This window comes from Mytilus trossulus, chromosome 1 (genome assembly GCF_036588685.1).
Source record: "Mytilus trossulus isolate FHL-02 chromosome 1, PNRI_Mtr1.1.1.hap1, whole genome shotgun sequence".
In the NCBI taxonomy this organism is placed as follows: domain Eukaryota; kingdom Metazoa; phylum Mollusca; class Bivalvia; order Mytilida; family Mytilidae; genus Mytilus; species Mytilus trossulus.
In genome coordinates, this window is record NC_086373.1 from 14,350,683 (window position 1) to 14,376,153 (window position 25,471).

The following is a 25,471-nucleotide window of genomic DNA, read 5'->3' on the forward strand; positions in this document are numbered from 1 at the left end:
TTGTTTATCAAAGGGTGGCAGGAGGTATAATTTTGTACACATCACTTTTAGAATGTTTCTAATTCAATTTATTTTTTCCTGGATAAATTGCAGTTCACATTTGCTATTTAAACAATGATCAGTTCAGTAAAGTTTGTAAGTAGGAGAGTCTGTGTCTGATACAAATACCTTCTTGATAGACCACAGCTTCTGTTTGGTACTAATACCTTCTTGATAGACCACAGCTTCTGTTTGGTACTATTAAGATGGAGTATGTGACAAAAATCAAAATTTACCAATTGAGATATACTTTCTCTCTATACACTCCTGATGACCACTTAATTAAATGTCGGTGGAAGTGTTTATGACGCATTTAAATTATCACGATTATGACCTCAACTTTCTCTTAACTTCAGCTTAATGTTCAGACAACTGTATAGTTGCTGGTACTGCAAAAATCTAAAGGGCCAATGGTAGTACAAAAAAAATATTCTAAAGTATAGGTGATAACACATTTTCTGAATTTGCTATTTATGATAAAAATCAGAATAAATTCACATATTCTAGCTAAAAGCAAATTATTATTCAGTTATTGAGATAAATCAAATGACTGCCATCACTGTATATTATTCTATAGTATCCATAGCAACTGTCATTTTATATTAATTTTATGCTAAAATCAAAATTCATTTATTAAACAATCTAAAAATGAAATTCTGCCATATATAATATTATTTTTTTTATCAGAATGAAATTTAGCAGTTATATAATGTCATACTTATTTTCAATTACTACTCTTTAAATAATTCAACCTCTTTTCTGACTGATTAAAATAATAATTGTATTTTTATTACACATAATCAGTGCAGTAAAGCAACTTTGAGATTTTCTTTTGCTGTAACAATTTAATTGGGGCATGAATTCATTTTAAAAAGCCTCAAGTCTTTCGTGATAATTTCGGACAATGACTTGAGAGACTTAATTATTTTCCTTTTATCTTCATCTTGTTGTGTAAAAATGACGTCTTTACAAATTTACATTTTAATATATCTTAATAACTTATAGTCTTCTTATAAGTATGTTCTCCCACAAGCAGTTTGGAAAGACTATAAACCATTAGGTGACATAAGCCAACAATAAAACGATTTTGCTTTTTGAAATATACCTATGCAGTAGAAAAATCTTTGCTTTTGGTCATTGGATTGTTCATTGCACTTCGAGAGTTTACTTTAAAAGAAATGAAAATTGATGTTTCATCAACTTGGTAAAAATAGAAAAATTTCTGACGATGAAAGCAACTGAAAGTGAGTATAATGAACAACTGGATTTCACTTTTTACGGATGGCCAAAGGGAAGTGACAGGTGGGAAAGCGACTTTATCACGCCAGTTGCCTGCTAGCGTGAACCCTTGTTTCTACTATGAAAACTAGAACCCACACCCTGAAATGTCTGAGGGGTCCAGATGCAAGTTTGAAATTGTTTATGAACTCTGATATCTTTATTTGAGGTCTCTTTAAGATAATAGATAGGGAGGGCAATCAATTTCCCTGTTTGTGCATTTCTAGCTTTCATCTATCCTGTATCAGGTTCAAGTTATATGTCAAGATAGTTTACTATAAAGTTGTGGTCACAACAACTTAGTAGAAACTTGGTACAATTGTTCTTTATGATGTGTGAACTATATACTAAATAAGGGTTTTATAACCCTAGTTTCATGGTTTACTGGTCATAGAAATATAGAGTGAGCGGGCCATTTAGTCTTATGGACACTTAGGATCTTGTCTTTCATATGTAATATTGTTTCTTGACTATAAGCATATGTCATCATGTAAGACCAGATGAATTATCAGTGTCCTACATGTGTCAACATCACTCAAAGTCAATGCTGTGTTTCATGCTTTGTGTCAAGCATAACACTTTTACAACATTTTATTTAAAGATTGTTGTAAAGGCAGCCAAATGTATTTTCTTACATTGTGCAATAGTTTATACTTGTTGACTGGGTATGAGTGTAATAGTAAGTTTATAATTGTCCTCTGAGGCGTAGCCAGTAGCAATAGTTGTATTAGAGGGGACAATAAACTTAATATTGCAATTCCACAAATATTCAGTCAGTTGCAACTTGCAAGTGTTTAATAATATCGGTGGGGAAAAAAGACAATAAATGGGATGCGATAAAATTCAACTATAAATGTATAAATATAAAAAGCAGAAACCCAACCATACTGTGTAACGTTTACTTCAAAATATTTTTAAATGCTAAGACTACGGCCTGCATCGACATCAACCCTAGATACAATAGGTAAAACACTATGTTATAACTCCTGCAGTTTTTTCAACATCCTCCAATTCTGTAGCTTCATTTGAAATTCCGCCAAATATAATGGCACTTGCGGTCAAATAGTTTCATCGAGGTCCAATAGTTGACCTATTTATTTTAGTGCAGTGTATTTAACCATTGATTACTTTGGATTAATTCCTAACACCTGGAAGATACAGCTAACAATAAGATCAAGATCTTCATGAAGTAACAAACTTATAACAACTTTTGTTCCCTACATTTAAAACTTTAAATCCTTTTAAGCCTTTAATCGCAAGTCTTAATCTATTGCTGTTTTAATATGATCGGAATACCTAAGTCCTTCATACTTAATAGTTCATTAGTACCAAATTGAAATGAGCATTTAAAATTTTTAGTTTCTTGTAGCAGAATGTGTAGTTTGCCATTTCATTGTGTATAGCGATATTTAGGGGAATGAATTGTCTGTTTAGTGAGAAATTCATATGTTTGTATGTTTTTTACATGGCTGAAATGGGAACAAGGTCGAAATGGGTACAAATGATACAAAAATAAACAATTTGTTTAGGAAAAAAAAACTTTTTCTTCGTGTAGTGTAAAGTTGAAAATATACTTAAGACTGAATTTAGACAAGAAGTAACTATATTTAGAGATTTACAACACATTTCTGACTAATCAGCTCAGTAAATAAGTCATATTTGAAAACTACTGTCTGATATATGTCAGAAAGAAGGAAAATCGTCATAAATTATGGTATAATTTACTGGTATACAACTGACCTTGACTTAATTAATGTGACATATATTAACAATGCTGTATGTCCATACCACAATGATACTGTTATTCTGTTCATTCATTTAACATAGAAGACATATTCACTCACAGATCCAGTATTTGATGTAAGTTGGGAGTGGGAGGGGGTGCTCTTGAGATTATTAAACTTTATGACCTTTTTTTGAGTTGGGGATGTGCTGGCTGATTGCATTCCCAACTGTATTTGCGCTTGATATTAAATTCTGTGTTTCATTGCTGTACTATTAATTATAGTAATGATCAACTCAAATGCATTGGTCAAATGCAGTTTCAATTTTGTTGAGACTTTACAAAGGTGTACTTTAGAATGATTGCTTTATCTGGTGGAAGGACTTAAAACAAAATTAGAATACTCAGGATTGAAATTTATTGCTTGCTGTCAGAGATGAATTGATTCATTTGAAGGGCCAGGTTAAGCCAATGTCCTCATTTGGCATCCATAGTCTGTTAAATCTTGACTTCTTTGACATGTATTACAGGCTAGTAACCTCTGTGAGGTTTAATGTCTGTCACCCTCACTATTCAATGTGCTTTTTGTATCAAACTATTCAAAGGTTAGACTTGAATATTATTTGCAATATATAGATTTGTATGCCCCATCTACAATATTGGGAGCCAGCATTAAGAGTTACAGTCAGTCAGTCATATTGATAGGTTCTAGTTTTGGTTTAATATGGCTTATTATGAAGTTCAACTGGTGGCACCAACTGAAAACTTCTTTTTTAGCCATGACTTTGGATTTGTGAGTTTGAATGTCCTTATAGTAATAATTCTATCTGACGCCCATCTTTTTTTAATACACATGTTCATTTACATTTGAATATTAGACCCAGTTAAAATTCTGACCTAGATTCCACTATTCACTGATTCAATCAAAGTGTTCAACATGAATTTGTGATCACATCAACTTGAAACAATCAACGTACACATTTCATTATGATGTGTTCTTTTTAAAATATACTTTTGATCAAGATTGCCTTGTTTTCTGAATTGGTTTTAAAAAAAAAGGATTCATTTGAATAATTCTTGGATTGCCATCAATTACATAATTAATTTTGTTTTATTTTGTGAAGATTTCATTTTTATATAGTTTTTTTATTGTTGCTGTATGAAAGGGACTCAATCTGAAATAAGGATTGATGTAATAGTATTATACATCATAACAACTTCATGACAGGTTCCTGCCTAATTTATTACATATTTACGTAAGATTGCAGTATTTTTTCTGTTTATGCAATTGTGATGTCAATGATTTTACTGAATTCAGTCCATGTCCTACGGCTGGTAGACAAGTTGCTTAATATAAGACATAGAATAATCACATAAATATTAGAAAAACATTGAGGTCTTTCCCAATGTAGGGGAAAGACCTTAACAAATTGCAAAACATTAATAAGTGATAAAGATCAGCCCTAGCTCATTCATATAAGTGTCAATATTATAATTAACTCAATGGGTTTCCATATTTTATGATCTGTCTTACATTAGTAAGTGGTGGTACTATTTTTTTGTGTGTTTTGATTTTCCATCTCTATTGCACTGAAAGTAATGAATTTTAGAACTTTATTACAAAGTTTAATGTTTTGCATAATTTAGCTAAATCCAGTTATGGTAATTATTCCTTGTTGCTGGATGCTTCTCAAATCTATTAAAAAAGAAGTATAAATGACAGATTGTTTCTAGGTTCAAGGTTAGATACTCCAGTCAGCTGAAGAAAATAACTTTTATGGGTTCAAGGAAGTGACAGATTATTTCTTGGTTCAAGGTTAGATACTCCAGTCAGTAGAAGGAGGTAACTTTTATGGGTTCAAGGAAGTGACAGATTGTTTCTAGGTTCAAGGTTAGATACTCCAGTCAGTAGAAGGAGGTAACTTTTATGGGTTCAAGGAAGTGACAGATTGTTTCTAGGTTCAAGGTTAGATACTCCAGTCAGTAGAAGGAGGTAACTTTTATGGGTTCAAGGAAGTGACAGATTGTTTCTAGGTTCAAGGTTGTATACTCCAGTCAGCAGAAGGAGGTAACTTTTATGGGTTCAAGGAAGTGACAGATTAATTCTAGGTTCAAGGTTAGATACTCCAGTCAGTAGTAGTAGGTAACTTTTATGGGTTCAAGGAAGTGGTAGATTATTTCTAGGTTCAAGGTTAGATACTCCAGTCCGGAGAAGGAGGTAACTTTTGATGGGTTCAAGGAAGTGACAGATTGTTTCTAGGTTCAAGGTTAGATACTCCAGTCAGTAGAAGGAGGTAACTTTTATGGGTTCAAGGAAGTGGCAGATTGTTTCTAGGTTCGAGGTTAGATACTCCAGTCAGCAGAAGGAGGTAACTTTTATGGGTTCAAGGAAGTGACAGATTGTTTCTTGGTTCAAGGTTAGATACTCCAGTCAGTAGAAGGAGGTAACTTTTATGGGTTCAAGGAAGTGGCAGATTGTTTCTAGGTTCAAGGTTAGATACTCTAGTCAGCAGAAGGAGGTAACTTTTATGGGTTCAAGGAAGTGACAGATTGTTTCTTGGTTCAAGGTTAGATACTCCAGTCAGTAGAAGGAGGTAACTTTTATGAGTTCTTGAAAGTGACAGATTGTTTCTAGGTTCAAGGTTGGATACTCCAGTCAGTAGAAGGAGGTAACTTTTATGGGTTCAAGGAAGTGACAGATTGTTTCTAGGTTCGAGGTTGGATACTCCAGTCAGTAGAAGGAGGTAACTTTTATGGGTTCAAGGAAGTGACAGATTGTTTCTAGGTTCAAGGTTAGATACTCCAGTCAGCAGAAGGAGGTAACTTTTATGGGTTCAAGGAAGTGACAGATTATTTCTAGGTTCGAGGTTAGATACTCCAGTCAGTAGAAGGAGGTAACTTTTATGGGTTCAAGGAAGTGACAGATTGTTTCTTGGTTCAAGGTTAGATACTCCAGTCAGTAGAAGGAGGTAACTTTTATGGGTTCAAGGAAGTGACAGATTATTTCTAGGTTGGAGGTTGGATACTCCAGTCAGTAGAAGGAGGTAACTTTTATGGGTTCAAGGAAGTGACAGATTGTTTCTAGGTTCGAGGTTAGCTACTCCAGTCAGCAGAAGGAGGTAACTTTTATGGGTTCAAGGAAGTGACAGATTATATCTAGGTTCGAGGTTGGATACTCCAGTCAGTAGAAGGAGGTAACTTTTATGGGTTCAAGGAAGTGGCAGATTGTTTCTAGGTTCAAGGTTAGATACTCCAGTCAGTAGAAGGAGGTTACTTTTATGGGTTCAAGGAAGTAACAGATTGTTTCTAGGTTCAAGGTTGTATACTCCAGTCAGCAGAAGGAGGTAACTTTTATGGGTTCAAGGAAGTGACAGATTATTTCTAGGTTCAAGGTTAGATACTCCAGTCAGTAGAAGGAGGTAACTTTTATGGATTCAAGGAAGTGACAGATTATTTCTAGGTTGGAGGTTGGATACTCCAGTCAGTAGAAGGAGGTAACTTTTATGGGTTCAAGGAAGTGACAGATTGTTTCTAGGTTCGAGGTTAGATACTCCAGTCAGTAGAAGGAGTTAACTTTTATGGGTTCAAGGAAGTGACAGATTGTTTCTAGGTTCAAGGTTGAATACTCCAGTCAGTAGAAGGAGGTAACTTTTATGGGTTCAAGGAAGTGACAGATTGTTTCTTGTTCAAGGTTAGATACTCCAGTCAGTAGAAGGAGGTAACTTTTATGGGTTCAAGGAAGTGACAGATTATTTCTAGGTTGGAGGTTGGATACTCCAGTCAGTAGAAGGAGGTAACTTTTATGGGTTCAAGGAAGTGACAGATTTTTTCTAGGTTCGAGGTTAGATACTCCAGTCAGTAGAAGGAGTTAACTTTTATGGGTTCAAGGAAGTGACAGATTGTTTCTAGGTTCAAGGTTGAATACTCCAGTCAGTAGAAGGAGGTAACTTTTATGGGTTCAAGGAAGTGACAGATTGTTTCTTGTTCAAGGTTAGATACTCCAGTCAGTAGAAGGAGGTAACTTTTATGGGTTCAAGGAAGTGACAGATTATTTCTAGGTTGGAGGTTGGATACTCCAGTCAGTAGAAGGAGGTAACTTTTATGGGTTCAAGGAAGTGACAGATTTTTTCTAGGTTCGAGGTTAGATACTCCAGTCAGTAGAAGGAGTTAACTTTTATGGGTTCAAGGAAGTGACAGATTGTTTCTAGGTTCAAGGTTGAATACTCCAGTCAGTAGAAGGAGGTAACTTTTATGGGTTCAAGGAAGTGACAGATTGTTTCTTGGTTCGAGATTAGATACTCCAGTCAGCAGAAGGAGGTAACTTTTATGGGTTGAAGGAAGTGACAGATTATATCTAGGTTCGAGGTTGGATACTCCAGTCAGTAGAAGGAGGTAACTTTTATGGGTTCAAGGAAGTGACAGATTATTTCTAGGTTGGAGGTTGGATACTCCAGTCAGTAGAAGGAGGTAACTTTTATGGGTTCAAGGAAGTGACAGATTGTTTCTAGGTTTGAGGTTAGATACTCCAGTCAGTAGAAGGAGTAAACTTTTATGGGTTCAAGGAAGTGACAGATTGTTTCTAGGTTCAAGGTTGAATACTCCAGTCAGTAGAAGGAGGTAACTTTTATGGGTTCAAGGAAGTGACAGATTGTTTCTTGGTTCGAGATTAGATACTCCAGTCAGCAGAAGGAGGTAACTTTTATGGGTTCAAGGAAGTGACAGATTATATCTAGGTTCGAGGTTGGATACTCCAGTCAGTAGAAGGAGGTAACTTTTATGAGTTCTTGAAAGTGACAGATTGTTTCTAGGTTCAAGGATGTATACTCCAGTCAGCAGAAGGAGGTAACTTTTATGGTTTCAAGGAAGTGACAGATTGTTTCTAGGTTCGAGGTTAGATACTCCAGTCAGTAGTAGGAGGTAACTTTTATGGGTTCAAGGAAGTGACAGATTGTTTCTAGGTTCGAGGTTAGATACTCTAGTAAGTAGAAGGAGGTAACTTTTATGGGTTCAAGGAAGTGACAGATTGTTTCTAGGTTCAAGGTTAGATACTCCAGTCAGTAGAAGGAGGTAACTTTTATGGGTTCAAGGAAGTGACAGATTGTTTCTAGGTTCAAGGTTAGATACTCCAGTCAGTGAGGGAGTTACTTTTTATGGGTTCAAGGAAGTGACAGATTGTTTCTTGGTTCAAGGTTGTATACTCCAGTCAGCAGAAGGAGGTAACTTCTATGAGTTCTTGAAAGTGACAGATTGTGTCTAGGTTCAAGGTTAGATACTCCAGTCAGTAGAAGGAGGTAACTTTTATGGATTCAAGGAAGTGACAGATTGTTTCTAGGTTCGAGGTTAGATACTCCAGTCAGTAGAAGGAGGTAACTTTTATGGATTCAAGGAAGTGACAGATTGTTTCTAGGTTCGAGGTTAGATACTCCAGTCAGTAGAAGGAGGTAACTTTTATGGATTCAAGGAAGTGACAGATTGTTTCTAGGTTCGAGGTTAGATACTCCAGTCAGTAGAAGGAGGTTACTTTTATGGGTTCAAGGAAGTGACAGATTATTTCTAGGTTCAAGGTTAGATACTCCAGTCAGTAGAAGGAGGTAACTTTTATGGGTTCAAGGAAGTGGCAGATTGTTTCTAGGTTCAAGGTTAGATACTCCAGTCAGTAGAAGGAGGTAACTTTTATGGGTTCAAGGAAGTGACAGATTGTTTCTAGGTTCGAGGTTAGATACTCCAGTCAGTAGAAGGAGGTAACTTTTATGGATTCAAGGAAGTGGCAGATTATTTCTAGGTTCAAGGTTAGATACTCCAGTCAGTAGAAGGAGGTAACTTTTATGGGTTCAAGGAAGTGACAGATTGTTTCTAGGTTCGAGGTTAGATACTCCAGTCAGTAGAAGGAGTTAACTTTTATGGGTTCAAGGAAGTGACAGATTGTTTCTTGGTTCAAGGTTAGATACTCCAGTCAGTAGAAGGAGGTAACTTTTATGGGTTCAAGGAAGTGACAGATTGTTTCTAGGTTCAAGGTTGGATACTCCAGTAAGTAGAAGGAGGTAACTTTTATGGATTCAAGGAAGTGACAGATTGTTTCTAGGTTCGAGGTTAGATACTCCAGTCAGCAGAAGGAGGTAACTTTTATGAGTTCTTGAAAGTGACAGATTGTTTCTAGGTTCAAGGTTAGATACTCCAGTCAGCAGAAGGCGGTAACTTTTATGGGTTCAAGGAAGTGACAGATTGTTTCTAGGTTCAAGGTTGGATACTCCAGTCAGTAAAAGCAGGTAACAATTCTCAGTCTGGGTGCATGTCAAGATTGACATTTTTTATGGGTCCAAGGAAATGACAGATTGTTTCTCAGTTCAAGGTTGATCATATTCCAGTCAGTATAAGAAGGTTAAGATTCTTAGTCTTGGTTCATGGTTAAAGTAGGTCGATGTTTACAGCATACATGTGATGATCAATCATCCTTAGGACAATTATTCTTACCTGTTCTATCCATCTGACATATATATAAGTGCAATCACAAAATAATTGACTATTTATGCTAAAGACACTTATAGTTATGCTTGGCTTTAATGCATTGGTATTTTATAGTAATATTTTTGTCAATTTAGAGAAGGTGAAAAGTTGGAAATAAGTAATGTTCAGATTTGATTGCTGTTTTTAAGTGTTTTATTTAAACTGACTGTTTACAGAGAAGAACTTTTAAAAAGGTTCAAATGGAAATTTTTAGTTATGAAATTTGTTATTCTGGATTGGAATACTATGACGATTCATTTATAACAATGTATGGTAAGGTCATTTCTTATATATTTTACTTAAATCTTCAAATTACAGTTGTCCATATGTTAGTCTTAAAAGTAATTTTTATTTTTGCATTAGTAAATTTTAGTTATTGGGATTCAATAAATAAAAAAATATTCTGCTACAAAGTCAGTGATAAAGGTAATATGGTTCCCTTTCTTAGTAATCTTTTTATATTGACCACTTTGAAATTCTTGTGAATTCCTGTACATTCCTGTAAATTTCCTGTTATAATGCTTACATTATTACGACGCAGTTGAAGAACAGAATGTTGGATGACGTCCTTTACTCTGATTGACCTTGTGAAACGTGTTACTCAATCATAATAACAACTCATGAGTTTGTTGTATATAAGGATATCACCTTTTAGTGTTATGTTATGTTTCTTATACTTCTGCCTGAAGAGTAAAGCAGGCATTATATAATGATAGGTTTGTTTGTTTGTTTTTCATTAGTTAGTCCATTCATGGTTGCTCTAATTTCTACTTCCTGAATTTCCCTACATCCATTTTACAACTAAGAACTAATTATTGAGGGCATGTAATTTATTTTACATTTAGCCAATTCTAGCCCACTTTGCTGCAATGTAATTTCACAATGTTCATTTTACTTAATGTAGCTAGAAAGAAAAGATCCAACTTAAATTGCCATGATTAATATTGGCATTATTTTTCTCCTCATGAAAGTCATGAAAATTAGTTGGTTTATAGTATATAAACTAAAAGAAGCAGCAATCTGGATAACAAGTGATTTAGGATATAAAATATAAAATAAAAAGTTTTAAAACTTTAATAGTCTGCTTAAGGGGGCTCGCAGGTCTAAATATTTTTTTTTATTTAATGTAAGATTTTGCTATTTTTTTTCTATAAATGAACTTTATCTTATACCTAATAGAAAAATGAAATAAGAAAGAGGGGTCACCGATCATTTAAGCTCACAATCTGACTTCGAAAGAAACATACATTTTTGTAAATGTCCTTTTTTTATGTTGAACTAATAGGAGAAAAAGAGGTAATATCAAAATAAAAAAAAAAACCTAATTACAAAAATAGCTTAATTGAAAACAACAATAAAAAATATAGGTCACCGATGAGAAAATTTATAAATCAAATTGATAGAGATAATTAATTCTGGTAATGCTTAAAATCAGATAGAACTACATAATTCTAGACCAGCCTAACTGAGTGGCCCTCATTTTAGTTTCTATCCTGGGACCATGTTAATGAATCGTTCATCAAACACCCACAGATAATAATAATCCATACTAAGATTAACATAGGTGCAATCATTGACATAAAGATAATATGCTATTCTGAATTAATAACCAATTCTAATTGGTTGTTGTGTGGACCTCATATTTATAAATCCTAGACACCACATGATCACAAGGACTCTTCCGTATACCAAAAACAAAATAATTTATTTTTCTTTGCCCTAAAGGAACAGAGAAGTTTTTCCTTACTTGTGACAAGACATGATTTTTTAAGTGCGGAATTGAAAGGCAAGGGAGATAACTAAAATTGTAGAAAGAAAACAAATTGGAAGTATTATTTTTCGGCTACAAATTATTTTTTGAAAAACTTATTTTTCCAAGTGTAACTTATATATACAAGATTTCATTCTGAAAATCAACTTTATGAAGTCTGTATCTTGAAATATGGTTTTATGGTTGACTATAATGGGGGCAAAGCTAAAAAAAGATAGAGTGACACTATGTTGTCAGCAATAGAAGATCAGCAAAAACAGAGAATTTTGTCATGAATTCTATTCTTTTCTTCAATGTTGGAGAGTCTCTTCTGATGATTATGCACATAGATCAGGGTGAAGGACACTCTGTAGGGCCTCGTAGTTCAGTTTTATGGTAAAAAACTTTTTTTTTAGACTGCAAACATTCAGTACACAATAACAATATGAATGAATGAATTAATGGGTAATTAATTGAAAACACCACAAAATCAGGACCACTGCCTACTTTTAAAGGTGTTGTAGAAATATTGAAATGTTTTGGTTTTGAGGACTATCATGTGTAACTTTAATACGACATATTTGTACAATTTATAAGTGCTATTCAATCATTGTACTGAACTAGTAACCTTTTATAAATTATCGGGTGGTTTTCACACTGGGTGTTATTAAATGTAAATGGGTTTAAGCTAGTTTTTCTTGTACTAGTACATTTAAATGTTTTCTGGTCGTATATTTGATAGTATTACATACTAGGCATGTTGTAACTGTCCGCAATAAATGAACAAAGTACTATAGTAATGCTTTAGTGTCTATAAATGTATAAAAGTTATAGAGTTTGTAATTTATCATTATACATGTAGAACTATAGGCTTTCAGTCTTAAGCAGACTATAGTATTTTTTACCCATTGCTAACTTCTACGTCATTTGGTCATTTGCTGGAGTCAGTCTTCTCATTAAGCAAACATGCCAAAGTTTGTGTAGTGAACTATACCATTAATGCTAGCATTGTACAAATATTCAGTATGTGAAGTATGATTGATACAATATGATGGCCTACAGAATTTTGATTTGCGTTGTCTAGAAGGCATACTGTGGATTCATTATTTTATGTGGGATACCAGTTTTTGTGGATTTCGTGGGTAAATGGGAACCATAAATTGAAATGTTCAAAGAATTACAATTCTGTTATTGAATTTGATGCAAACTCATGACAAAACCACGACATGAAGTATATTGTTGCTTAATCGAGGAAAATTGATACCCACAAAAAAAAAGAGAATCAACAGTATGCCATATGAAATAGAAATATGAAATAAAAAGTCATACTGCTTTGTTGTTATTTGACTGAACATTAAAACTTTATTTTTGTTGTATTTAGGTGATGTTCGGATGAAATCAAAGCCAGACAAGAGTAATGAAGGAAAGCGGAAAGCATCAATTTCAGAATCAGACATGAAACTTTTAGATAGTAAGTATGAAGTATAAAAGAAGGCACGCTGTATATTATTTCAAGTAGGTCTTTAAAAATGGAGGATATTTTTTCTCGACACAGAGTTAAATTTTAACTCACCAGGGTCCTCAGTCAAAAATTATTACTTTGTACTCAGAGTACAAAATTTGTGTTCTTAACACCAAATGTAGTATTTTAATTGATTGATTTCTGGGTCTGAGTACATAATGGATAATAGTGGTGGAAAGTGTCTAGTTAGTGTCATATGTTCTCAATGCATGACATCCTTAGTCTGTACATTGACTCAGTTATCATCCATCAATCATTAAGAAATCTTCTCCTGTTAACCAGCTGGGCCATTTTCAAACAAAATTGGTCACAATTATCCTAATGGTGTCACTGTGTAGTTTAATATCTATTCTGGTCTTTCTGCCATTTAATTAAAATGACCACTGACACTGTTACTAAAATAGACCATAGCAACATGTGCTCAATATTTCTGATTAAAGTGCATTTTCTTAGAATAAGGATTTAGTTGTATATAACATCAATTTAATATAAATAGGCTTTAAGGTTTTTGCAAAGTTACTGACAAAAATGAAAACAGAGACATTATGATATGTATTGAACTTTTTACTAGAAAATATAATCATCTTCACTGACAAAAATAAATGAAATATTCCTCAAATAAAACTTGTAATTAATTACTGATTTCTGAATAAAACTAAAAAAGATGTAGGTTTTTTCCATACTGCTATTCTTTCTACGAAGAAATTAAATGATTTTGTATTAATATGGATGTAATTTTTGTTTGGAAACCAGTTCTTTCTTTTTCTCAGCAGGATCAGTTTAAATTGCCTTCATTTGCTACAAATGGTAAATCTGACGTCAGCATTAGCCTAGAAAATGTGATTCTAACAGAATCAACAGGCATCACCTAATTTCACCAGGGAATTATTTCCTGGATAGTCTGAATAATTGTTTCTTATTAAATGCTTTCCTATATTGTTGAGGAATCGGAGGTATTTTGTAAGATTATGCCAATATATATTCTTTGCACTCGTTCAGATATCTTTGATTCTATTAGTTAATGACCAAATCTTGGTTTTGGTTGAATGTTCATTTTATCTAATGTGTGGCCGGAGACTAATTTAGGGAAAGTAGATAATTTTCCTGAATTGTCATTACAGCAATGTGTTGAATGTAATTTTCTTTGTACTGATAGGCTCATTTATGATAATAAGTACTTAATAAAAAACACCATTGATTTTTATACGACCGCAAATTTTGAAAAAATTTTCGTCGTATATTGCTATCACGTTGTCGTCGTCGTCGTCGTCCGAATACTTTTAGTTTTCGCACTCTAACTTTAGTAAAAGTGAATATAAATCTATAAAATTTTATAACAAGGTTTATGACCACAAAAGGAAGGTTGGTATTGATTTTGGGAGTTTTGGTCCCAACATTTTAGGAATTAGGGGCCAAAAAGGGCCCAAATAAGCATTTTCTTGGTTTTCGCACTATAACTTTAGTTTAAGTTAATAGAAATCTATGAAATTTTGACACAAGGTTTATGACCACAAAAGAAAGGTTGGGATTGATTTTGGGAGTTTTGGTTTCAACAGTGTAGGAATTAGGGGCCAAAAAAGGGCCCAAATAAGCATTATTCTTGGTTTTCGCACAATAACTTTAGTTTAAGTAAATAGAAAATAATGAAATTTAAACACAATGTTTATGACCACAAAAGGAAGGTTGGTATTGATTTTGGAAGTTTAGGTCCCAACAGTTTAGGAATTAGGGGCCAAAAAGGGACCCAAATAAGCATTTTTCTTGGTTTTCGCACCATAACTTTAGTATAAGTAAATAGAAATCTATGAAATTTTAACACAAGGTTTATGACCATAAAAGGAAGGTTGGTAATGATTTTGGGAGTTTTGGTCCCAACAGTTTAGGAATAAGGGGCCCAAAGGGTCCAAAATTAAACTTTGTTTGATTTCATCAAAATTGAATAATTGGGGTTCTTTGATATGCCGAATCTAACTGTGTATGTAGATTTTTAACTTTTGGTCCCGTTTTCAAATTGGTCTACATTAAGGTCCAAAGGGTCCAAAATTAAACTTCGTTTGATTTTGACAAAAAATTAATCGGTTGGGTTCTTTGATATGCTGAATCTAAAAATGTACTTAGATTCTTGATTATCGGCCCAGTTTTCAAGTTGGTCCAAATCGGGGTCCAAAATTAAACTTTGTTTGATTTCATCAAAAATTGAATAAATGGGGTTCTTTGATATGCCAAATCTAACTGTGTATGTAGATTCCTCATTTTTGGTCTTGTTTTCAAATTGGTCTACATTAAAGTCCAAAGGGTCCAAAATTAAACTTAGTTTGATTTTAACAAAAATTGAAATCTTGGGGTTCTTTGATATGCTGAATCCAAACATGTACTTAGATTTTTGATTATGGGCCCAGTTTTCAAGTTGGTCCAAATCAGGATCTAAAATTATTATATTAAGTTTTGTGCAATAGCAAGTCCTTTCAATTGCACAGTATTGCGCAATGGCAAGAAATATCTTATTGCAAAATATTGTGAAATAGCAATTTTGTTTTTAATTAGAGTTATCTTTCTTTGTCCAGAATAGTAAGCAAGAAATATCTAATTGTAAGAATTTTTTTTATTTGGAGTTATCTTTCTTTGTCCAGAATCAACTTAAATCTTTGTTATATATACAATGTATATTCACTTTTTACTACCAACTGATAAATTAAAATAATCTTTACCATTCAGTGATAACAAGCAGTTTTTTTACATCTTAATATTTTATGATGTATTTAAATGAGTAGTAATTGTTGCAAACTCCATTAGAAATTTTAATTGAGATTAGTTTTGGAATAAGGGAAAGGGGGATGTGATTAAAAAAATTGGGTTCAATTTTCTCATTTGAAATTTCATAAATAAAAAGAAAATTTCTTCAAACTTTTTTTTTGAGAGGAATAATATTCAACAGCATAGTGAATTGCTCTAAGAGAAAACAAAAATTTTAATTTTATTAGAACACATTCATTCTGTGTCAGAAACCTATGCTGTGTCAACTATTTAATCACAATCCAAATTTAGAGCTGAATCCAGCTTGAATGTTATGTCCATACTTGCCCCAACCGTTCAGGGTTCAACCTCTGCGGTCGTATAAAGCTACGCCCTGCGGAGCATCTGGTTTTTTATATATTTGTACTAGCACTACTGCACTACTAGTACATGCAGTTCATAATTCCCATAATGTCAGTACTTCTCATGTTAATTATAAAGTTGAATGTTAAGCCTTTAATTATGAAGAACCATTCATATATGTAAAAAAAAACTATTTTACAAAATTGACTCAGAAAGGTTGTGTTTTGTTATCTGCTCAAGCAATTATTTTCATTCCTTTACAACATAAAAGTTTTTCTTCAACCATCATTTTTTAACTGAAAATTGCTGCAGACTACATGTACTACATTTTGGTAAAAAAAGTAAAACAATCCATTAATTTAAAGCAAACCACATTGAACAAGACTGTTATTTTCAATAGAAAATATGAAGAAACTTCATGATAGATAATTTAGCTTTGACCAATCTGAGACTCATTCAATGTCAGTAGCAGTTGTATTGAATATAAGTGATACCAGGTGGGCAATGCAAGTTCTTTGGCGCTCAAGTTCATCTATTTAAAAACTCTATTAATTAAGAACATAACCTTATTATGATTAGCTGTTGCATTAATAGTATATAACTTTATATTACTATGACTAATATTTTCCACAAGACTATAAGATATTGGCAGTTTTTGTTGCAGCATCAATGATCACTTAGTTAAATCTTCTATGCAGTGTACCTACTGAATCAGGTTCTATGTATTGTACCTACTGAATCAGGTTCTATGTATTGTACCTACTGAATCAGGTTCTATGTATTGTACCTACTGAATCAGGTTCTATGTATTGTACCTACTGAATCAGGTTCTATGTATTGTACCTACTGAATCAGGTTCTATGTATTGTACTTACTGAATCAGGTTCTATGTATTGTTCCTACTGAATTAGGTTCTATGTATTGTACCTACTGAATCATGTTCTATGTATTGTACCTACTGAATCATGTTCTATGTATTGTACCTACTGAATCATGTTCTATGTATTGTACACTTACTGAATCAGGTTCTATGTATTGTACCTACTGAATTAGGTTCTATGTATTGTACCTACTGAATTAGGTTCTATGTATTGTACTTACTGAATCAGGTTCTATGTATTGTACCTACTGAATCAGGTTCTATGTATTGTTCCTACTGAATTAGGTTCTATGTATTGTACCTATTGAATATTGTACCTATTGAATCAGGTTCTATGTATTGTACCTATTGAATCAGGTTCTATGTATTGTACCTACTGAATCAGGTTCTATGTATTGTTCCTATTGAATCAGGTTCTATGTATTGTACCTACTGAATCAGGTTCTATGTATTGTTCCTACTGAATTAGGTTCTATGTATTGTACCTATTGAATCAGGTTCTATGTATTGTACCTATTGAATCAGGTTCTATGTATTGTACCTACTAAATCAGGTTCTATGTATTGTACCTATTGAATCAGGTTCTATGTATTGTACCTATTGAATCAGGTTCTATGTATTGTACCTATTGAATCAGGTTCTATGTATTGTACCTACTGAATCAGGTTCTATGTATTGTTCCTACTGAATTAGGTTCTATGTATTGTACCTATTGAATCAGGTTCTATGTATTGTACCTATTGAATCAGGTTCTATGTATTGTACCTATTGAATCAGGTTCTATGTATTGTACCTATTGAATCAGGTTCTATGTATTGTACCTATTGAATCAGGTTCTATGTATTGTACACTTACTGGATCAGGTTCTATGTATTCAGTGCTGTTCAATCATCCTGTATCATTAATTAAAATAGGAAATGTTTGTACATTAGAGTCGGAATTGACGTTTATTGAATTCCGATTTGTGAAGAAATAAATTTCAATAAGCTGCACAAACCCCCAGTGGAAGAATTTATATCCGAGTACGTCAAATCATAGAATGTAAGATCTAATGAAAGAAGTTGTCACTCAGGATAATGATGTATGGAAAAATCAATCTGGTATGGTAACTGACGCAGTCTTGATAAAATCACTGTCATACTGCAAATTCATTTCACCACATATTGAATGTTTTCAAAATGGCCAGACACAGGGAAAATTATGGCACCAAGAAATAAATCTGTACAATGAAATTAAACATCAATTGACTCGATATAAATAAGTCTGATTAGTTTATTGTTAGGATAACTGTTACAGAACCAACCTTTTTTACTCTTCCTTACTGTAATTAACTTGTCAACAAAATGTTTGCCCTCTGGAGACGGAATGCTTTTGAATGGTAAAGACAAATTGACTTCATTCTGTTTTATTTAGACAATATAGTTTTCTGAAAGTATTCCATAGTTTTCTATATAGCACGGTCTGAACTACAATAGGCCTATCACTTCTGGTCAATCATATTGTCTGAGATGTAGTTTCAAGGCGTCATGGTCTTATGCCAGAGTGCACTGTTTATTACGTATTATCTTTTAGTAGAAAATTGAATTAAAAGGATGAGTGAAATTCATGATTAACAGACAGTTGAATTTTTGTTTCCTTACTAGCTTGTTGTCAGATAGATTGACCTGAGTAAGCCTAAACCAAATTTTAAAAAAATATTGATAAAATGTTTTTGTTATTTATTTTAAAATACAGAAAAATATGATATTAATTTAAATTATGTTGGGTTTTTTCTAGAATTGTCTTCTAGAGATAATAAAAGACAGTGGCCCTCACGTTTCCTAAGTCTTCACAAACGACGGCAGCGACGACGGCCTGTGGCAACTCTGTCTCATCAACATGTCTCATTATTAGATGCCCAATATCAACGACAGGCTGAGGTAAAAACATGCATTAGTTAGACTAAATCATTAACAAAGAATCCACAATAATGAACATGAGGAATGATGTGAAATTGTAAATTTGGAAATGATTTTATGCAACATATCCTTAATTAGAGAAACCACAGAACTTATTCCAAAAAATAGAGCCAAAGTTCTAAGCATAGCTGTATGAAAACACCTAATGAAATTTTAAGTTTAGAGGTTTGTTTAAGGATGAATGCAAATAATGGTACATTTGTTCCACAATATAATACATAAAGGCTCTTATAATGACTTAATGTCATCATGGTATTTATATTCTTGAAATGAATTGGAATTGAAATACATGCTATTAAATAACAGTTTGAAACTTTATAGAAAGTAGACTTTTTGCAATGTGTATGTTATTTGACACATGGAATTGTACTTTTACAAAACTGCAATTGTACATTAAGGAAGGTCTTAAAATGAGATTTTTTGCTAATTTTCTGTATTTTGTTGTAGTGTCTCCTTTCCAATGTGGGCAATTGGAATTTTGACATTTTCAGCCTAGATCTTTTAACCTGTGGTAAGTTTGTTTGCCTGTAGGCCACATTTACATATTATGAATTTAATTTATTGTTGTTTCTAAAAGATATATCTGTAAAAATAAGTAGTTATCAAACATAAATCAACACTTTTAGTCACTAAAAATTAAGTGTTATGATATTCTCTAATAAATATACAATAACCAACTCGAGATAGGAAAGAGTTTTAAATTTTAACATTTTCCCTCTTAGTTTTTTTTTTGCAATATGCATTATCAGTTACATTAAAACATGATTTATATCTGCCCTAAAAGGAAATTACTTTAACAGCTTGGATGACCAAAAAAGACTGTATATATATGATTTATTATAGATAACATTAAATGTAACTGGGTCACAGGAATTCAAACACATTTTACATATGCTAATATAAGCAATAACTACTGGTTTATTTGTCATTATAGCCATCAGACCAATATGAAAATGTTGTCTCTCGGATTCATTCTCCTTTCCAATCTAGGTTTTGTTTAATTTCATTAGTATATATATTGATGTATGGCTAAACAAAGATTTAGATGTTAATCTTTTAGATATAAAACACAAGAATATCTTATTTGGTAATTGCTACAGTCAAGAGTATTAGGTACATCACTCCTTAATGTTGATATTGAGTAATTTAGGATCAAATAGTGTTGTTTAAATGTACCTTGATAGTAACAATGATGAGTTATATAGTTATTTCTGTTGCAGGTAGACCATTACTTCACATTGCCCTTAATATTTTCCGACAATATGATCTCATAAATACATTCAACTTAGACATCATGAAAGTGTTCCAGGTTTTCTGTAAGTATTACTACTGTGGATTCATTATTATTCGTTGGATACCAATTTTCATGGATTTCGTGGGTACAGGTGAACCATGAAATTAAATGTTCAACAAACAACATATTTTCTATAGGTTTGTATGCAGACTTTGCCAAAACCACGAAATTAAATATCAACAAAAACGTGTAATTTTTCCTCTATCCACGTAAATTGGTACCCACGAAAATAAATGAATCCACAATACACAGTTCAGGAATAATATTATATAGTGTTAACAGGTTTTAAAAGATACAGGTTCAATCAATTCAAGGTTTAAAATACAGTACAGAGGGATCTAAAATAATGGTCTTTATACAGGTGGTCTCCTAAACATGTATGACAGTTTCTCTAAATGTATTTGGTATTGAAAATATCAATAAATGAAGATGGTTGTACAATGTCAAGTTTTTAAAAATATTGTATGAGGATTTCAGTTAAATGAAAACATGTGGATCTGCTATTCAGGTCTCATGCTATAAGCTTTTACAGAATTCTATCTTCATTGGTTGAGTTCATGTTTATGATAAGGACTGCATGTCAAATCAAATACAATACAATACAGTAAATCATATAAAGCTCTTTAGAGCTTTAAAACGGCATACTAAAAGTACAAACAAACCAATAACAACAGACAAACATGCAAGAACAGATATAAGTTTATAAATGAAGATGGTTGTACAATGTAAAATTAGCAACAATACAAACAAACAAAACACATCTAGAGGTAAAAAGATAGTCTTTAACAATAATATGCTAATCTACCTCATTGGTGTCTGTGGACTGACAATCTGCCATCATGGTTTAATGCTCTTTTAAAAAAATGTGTCAATACTTTTTGGCTGACAAATACATAAAAGGGTTAAATAATTTCTTTCTCTTATTTACCAAGTTAAGTCTGGTGCTGTTTATGTAGGTTTAATAGATTACCGATTTTAGATAAAAGTGATACGAATAATTTAATTTCTTTTAACACATTTTGTACTAGAACTACGCTGTAACTAGTGCTTCTGACGCATTGATTGTGATTGACTTAACAAGTTTAAAAGTACAACAATGGCGCTATTCAATTAGATTAGATTAACATGACGCAACACTGGTAACCAAACAATCATTAGTTCTATTTATCAATTCTATTGTAATCAAACTATAGTTCAAGTAATCAACAGTTTTCATGCCTGACATTATTGATGTCTTTATGATATACGGAACAGAATTTGGAAGAGAATATATAATTCAATGTTAATATATATAAATCAGCATATTGGTCTTATTGAATTTAGTTCCATCTTTTAAGTCCATTCTGCTTGAAACTTGCCTTGGTAATTCAGTGATCATGATAATTTCACAATGCAGTCTTATTAATTAGTGACCTATTTCTGTTACAATTGGAAAAGTTAAGTCTACATTTTATGCTTGAATGACTTCTATGTTTTGGATTTAGACTATTTTCTGATACCCATTGTCTATTAATATCACCATTTTAGACCTCGGCTTATATAAAACAAGTTGATAAGTAAATAATTTCATTAAGAATAAAGCTCGTAAAATAGATAAATAGTTCCATTAAGAATACAGCTATACATGTATTAAGCTTTATACGAAAATGTTTATTAAATTTGTGTAAAAGCTTTATCAGTTGTAGAAAAATCAGTTTGCATATTTCTTTGTATCTAAACAACAATAAAGGCAGTATACTGTGGATTCATTATTATTTGTGGGATATCAATTTTCATGAATTTCGTGGGTAAAGGTTAACCATGAATTCAAATGTTCAAAGAAATACAAATGGTCTATAGGCTTGTATGCAGACTTTGGCAAAACCACGAAATTAAATGTCTACAAAAATGCAAAATTTACTGAAATTGATACCCATGTAAATAAATAAATCCACAGTATATGAGAATTTGAAATTTTTCAGCATTAATAGAAGATGGCTACCATAGTTCCAATCCATACCATAATGCTGTACATGCTGCAGACGTCACACAAGCTATGCATTGTTATCTTCAGGAGAAAATGGTGAGATTGCTGTTAAAAAACAGGATATTAGTAGTGTAAGGGCTTACCTGTACAGTCTTACACTTTCTGTTATTTACCTGGGAATCTATGACTTAATATAATCGTGTCATCTTTTCAGTTAAAATGCTTAATATTTCAAAATGTCACCTGTTGTCAAATGTTTTTTGGCTTATTTAGGTCATTTAGGAGTGGAGTAGAGATTGACTGACTTGGAAGTCAGAATAATGCATCTGGGAAGGGTAACACATCTTCATTCAGACATTGTGTTGGCTAGTATGAAACAGCATTTATACTCAAATTCCATTCACATTTTTTTGCTCATAGTCATTTAAAGTATTTGCTGCTCGACGGTACACTACCATATCATCTATCCATCATGCTCTTCAGTAGTCATTTTAGTTTTCAGGATGTGTTCTATTTCTAAGTGACTACACATGACTTGTCAACAATGTTTGGTAGTGGTTGAAATCGAAATGTTTATGGCCTTGACCTAAATTTCATGTTTTCAAGATCATAATAAGTTTTCAGGATAATGTTTTGGTGGCAGAGGACCATAACCGTGTTCCAGGACCTTTTCCCTTATTACTGTATGTAACATACCAACAATAGTTTGTACATATATCTCAGCATTATGTATTGTTGAGTTCCTGTCTCAATGATATATACCAACATCTACTCTTATCCATAAGAATGTGTTTCTGACAAATAATCTTTACCTGTTTAATGTTAAAGACTGTTCCATTAAAGTTTTTGAAATATTGTATGAGGATTTCAGTAAAATGAAAACATGTGGATCTGTTATTCAGGTCTCATGCTATAAGCTTTTACAGAATTCTATCTTCATTGGTTGAGTTCATGTTTATGATAAGGACTGCATGTCAAATCAAGTCAAATCAAATACAATACAGTAAGTCATAAGCTCTTTAGAGCTTAAAAACAGCATACTAAAAGTACAAACAAACCAATAACATCAGACAAACATGCAAGAACAGATATAAGTTTATCAAAACATGTCAAGCAAAGTAATGGTAGCAGAAATAAAACATAAATTAACTATTCTGTAAAGGGATTGGATCAAGAGTCTGTGGGTCTATGATTTTATAGAGTTCTGTTTAGGGAACCCTAAACAAGGAAATCTCAAATTTAAGCAGGATTCTCCCAGTTATTAATTGTATGCATCTGATATGTTTCAATGGCTCCAAACATTTCATTGATAATAAAATCTGGCAAGTTCAAACTTCACGTAAATGATGTACTTTCAAAACTGTCACATTTTATGGTTAGACAGCCACATACTTTTAAATTATTGATATTTGCTGATTTCTCTTGGTTCTTTCTTGAAAATACCAATGTCAATAGTTCTTGCCCTCATAACAAGTCAGAAAAATATTGTTATTGAAATTCTATACAAAACAAAGCAAAGGGAATTAGTTAATAAAATTTACATTTCCAATACTCTGAAAATTCAGCAGATCTCGTAAATCAAAGCATTATAAAAAACCCACTGCAGTTGATGAATAGCTGAGGGATTATTTATTTGCATATAAAGGACAAATGAGTTTGGTGAGGAAAATCAATATTATTGTTGTTTAGTCAGCACTTTTTGTTACATAATAACATATGATGTAATCCAATGGTTCTGATACAATTAACACCAATCACAGATTAATCATGTCACCCCGGTCCTTTCAGAGGATAACGCTATTGAATTTATATATGATTTTATATCAATTCATTATGTTTAGAATGTCTGAATGTAAGATACAAGATACATATATAATGAAGGAAACTAATTACTCTTAGGGGTAGAAAAGTACATCAAAACAATTCATTTTGCTGGAAATTTATTGTATTTAATATATGGCTACTTTAGAAAAGTAATTTTTATGCCCTGACAATAGCGATAGGAGTTTAAGTTTTACCCTTGTCCATCTGAACGTCTACATACATATGTAAAGTCTCAAAATTGGGTTCTGTTGTTTAACCTTAGTTGCCCCAACCAAATATTATGAAATTTATATGCAATTCTTATTACTACAAAACACAGATCAAGTTTGACATATTCCTCAAATTTTTTCTATGTGTGTATAAAAGGAAGTAGTTTTAGCTATGAATTGATTGACTGACTTTTAATGCTTTTTTTATCATTTCAGCTACAGGGTTCCATTCCAAAATTTGAAATCATGACTTCATTAGTAGCTGCCATGAGCCATGACCTTGATCATCCAGGGGTCAACCAAACTTTCATGATTGCTACAGCCAATCATTTAGCTGCCCTTTACAAGGTACTGTGTGTTGTATAAATCTGAAGTAATTTAAGTAGAAAATATGGAAAGCTAGATGTGCCATTACTACAAAAATGCTAATTGCCAGAAGTGCTGGTTTTAATGGGTAAAGGCTCTAATTCTGTGCCCAATAAACTTGTGGTAAATAGATAGATAGATTGATTCTTTTTGTTTTAGAATATACCGTGGCTGATATATAAATAAAACAAGTTCTAAGAATACATTTATTTCTATATTACATGTTTGTAGCTTTAAGTGACCACAATTGTCTATTTTACTTTCAGAATACCTCAGTTCTAGAAAATCACCATTGGAGATCTTGTATAGCCCTCCTTCAACAATCCGGTGTTTTTAACCATTTTGATAAAAAGACATGGGAGCAAGTAGAATGGCAACTCAGATCATTAATACTAGCCACTGATATTACTAGACAACAAGAATTTCTCTCTAGGTTTAAGGTAAACAACATAAATATACTAGCCACTGATACTACTAGACAATAAGAATTTCTCTCTAGGTTTAAGGTAAACTACATGCATATCAAGAATACGTAAATATTTGTAAGAGGGGTGTTGTTTGTGAAGACAAACAGTGTTGTTCATTTCATCATTTCGTTGCTGATAGTTCCAAGTTTGAGAGATAATTTATTTAACAATATCGTCTTTTTGGATGCTAATGTTCATTTTCCCACTCTTAAGTCGAGTAGTTATCTCTATAGCACATTCCCCATTTCGATTCTCAATTTTAACATGATGAAGAAGAAAAAGGCAGAAGACATCAAAAGGACAATTAAAAAAGCATAAGTCGAAGAAAAACCAACTATAACAGCAATAAACAACAAAAAACAGTTTGATAAAACATTAGATAGAAAATAAAGTACTGTGTAAAAAGAACCCCATCAAAAACAGGAGTCAAACTCAAGTGCTATGGAAAGGTAATCAGATTCTGCTCCAAATATGGCAACAATTGTTAGTTTATCATTGCAAGTACAAATTCAGTGTACTGTACATGTATTTTTCTTTTAAGATATTATATCCAATAGAACATAAAAAATTTAATAGAATGATGATAATAATAATA

General features: G+C 32.5%; 1 protein-coding gene across 5 annotated transcripts in view; it reads left to right on the forward strand.

Annotated features, from left to right (window-relative positions):
* Positions 1-25,471, forward strand: part of LOC134715981 (high affinity 3',5'-cyclic-AMP phosphodiesterase 7A-like) — a 57,777-nt gene that overhangs the window by 27,013 nt on the left and 5,293 nt on the right. For all 5 annotated transcript variants that reach the window (XM_063578612.1, XM_063578620.1, XM_063578630.1 and 2 more), the window contains 7 exons: positions 12,676-12,765; positions 18,569-18,711; positions 19,198-19,261; positions 19,971-20,066; positions 22,006-22,106; positions 24,260-24,391; positions 24,676-24,849. In XM_063578612.1, coding sequence (XP_063434682.1) covers positions 12,676-12,765; positions 18,569-18,711; positions 19,198-19,261; positions 19,971-20,066; positions 22,006-22,106; positions 24,260-24,391; positions 24,676-24,849 — 800 coding nt within the window. The remainder of the gene's footprint in view (positions 1-12,675; positions 12,766-18,568; positions 18,712-19,197; positions 19,262-19,970; positions 20,067-22,005; positions 22,107-24,259; positions 24,392-24,675; positions 24,850-25,471) is intronic.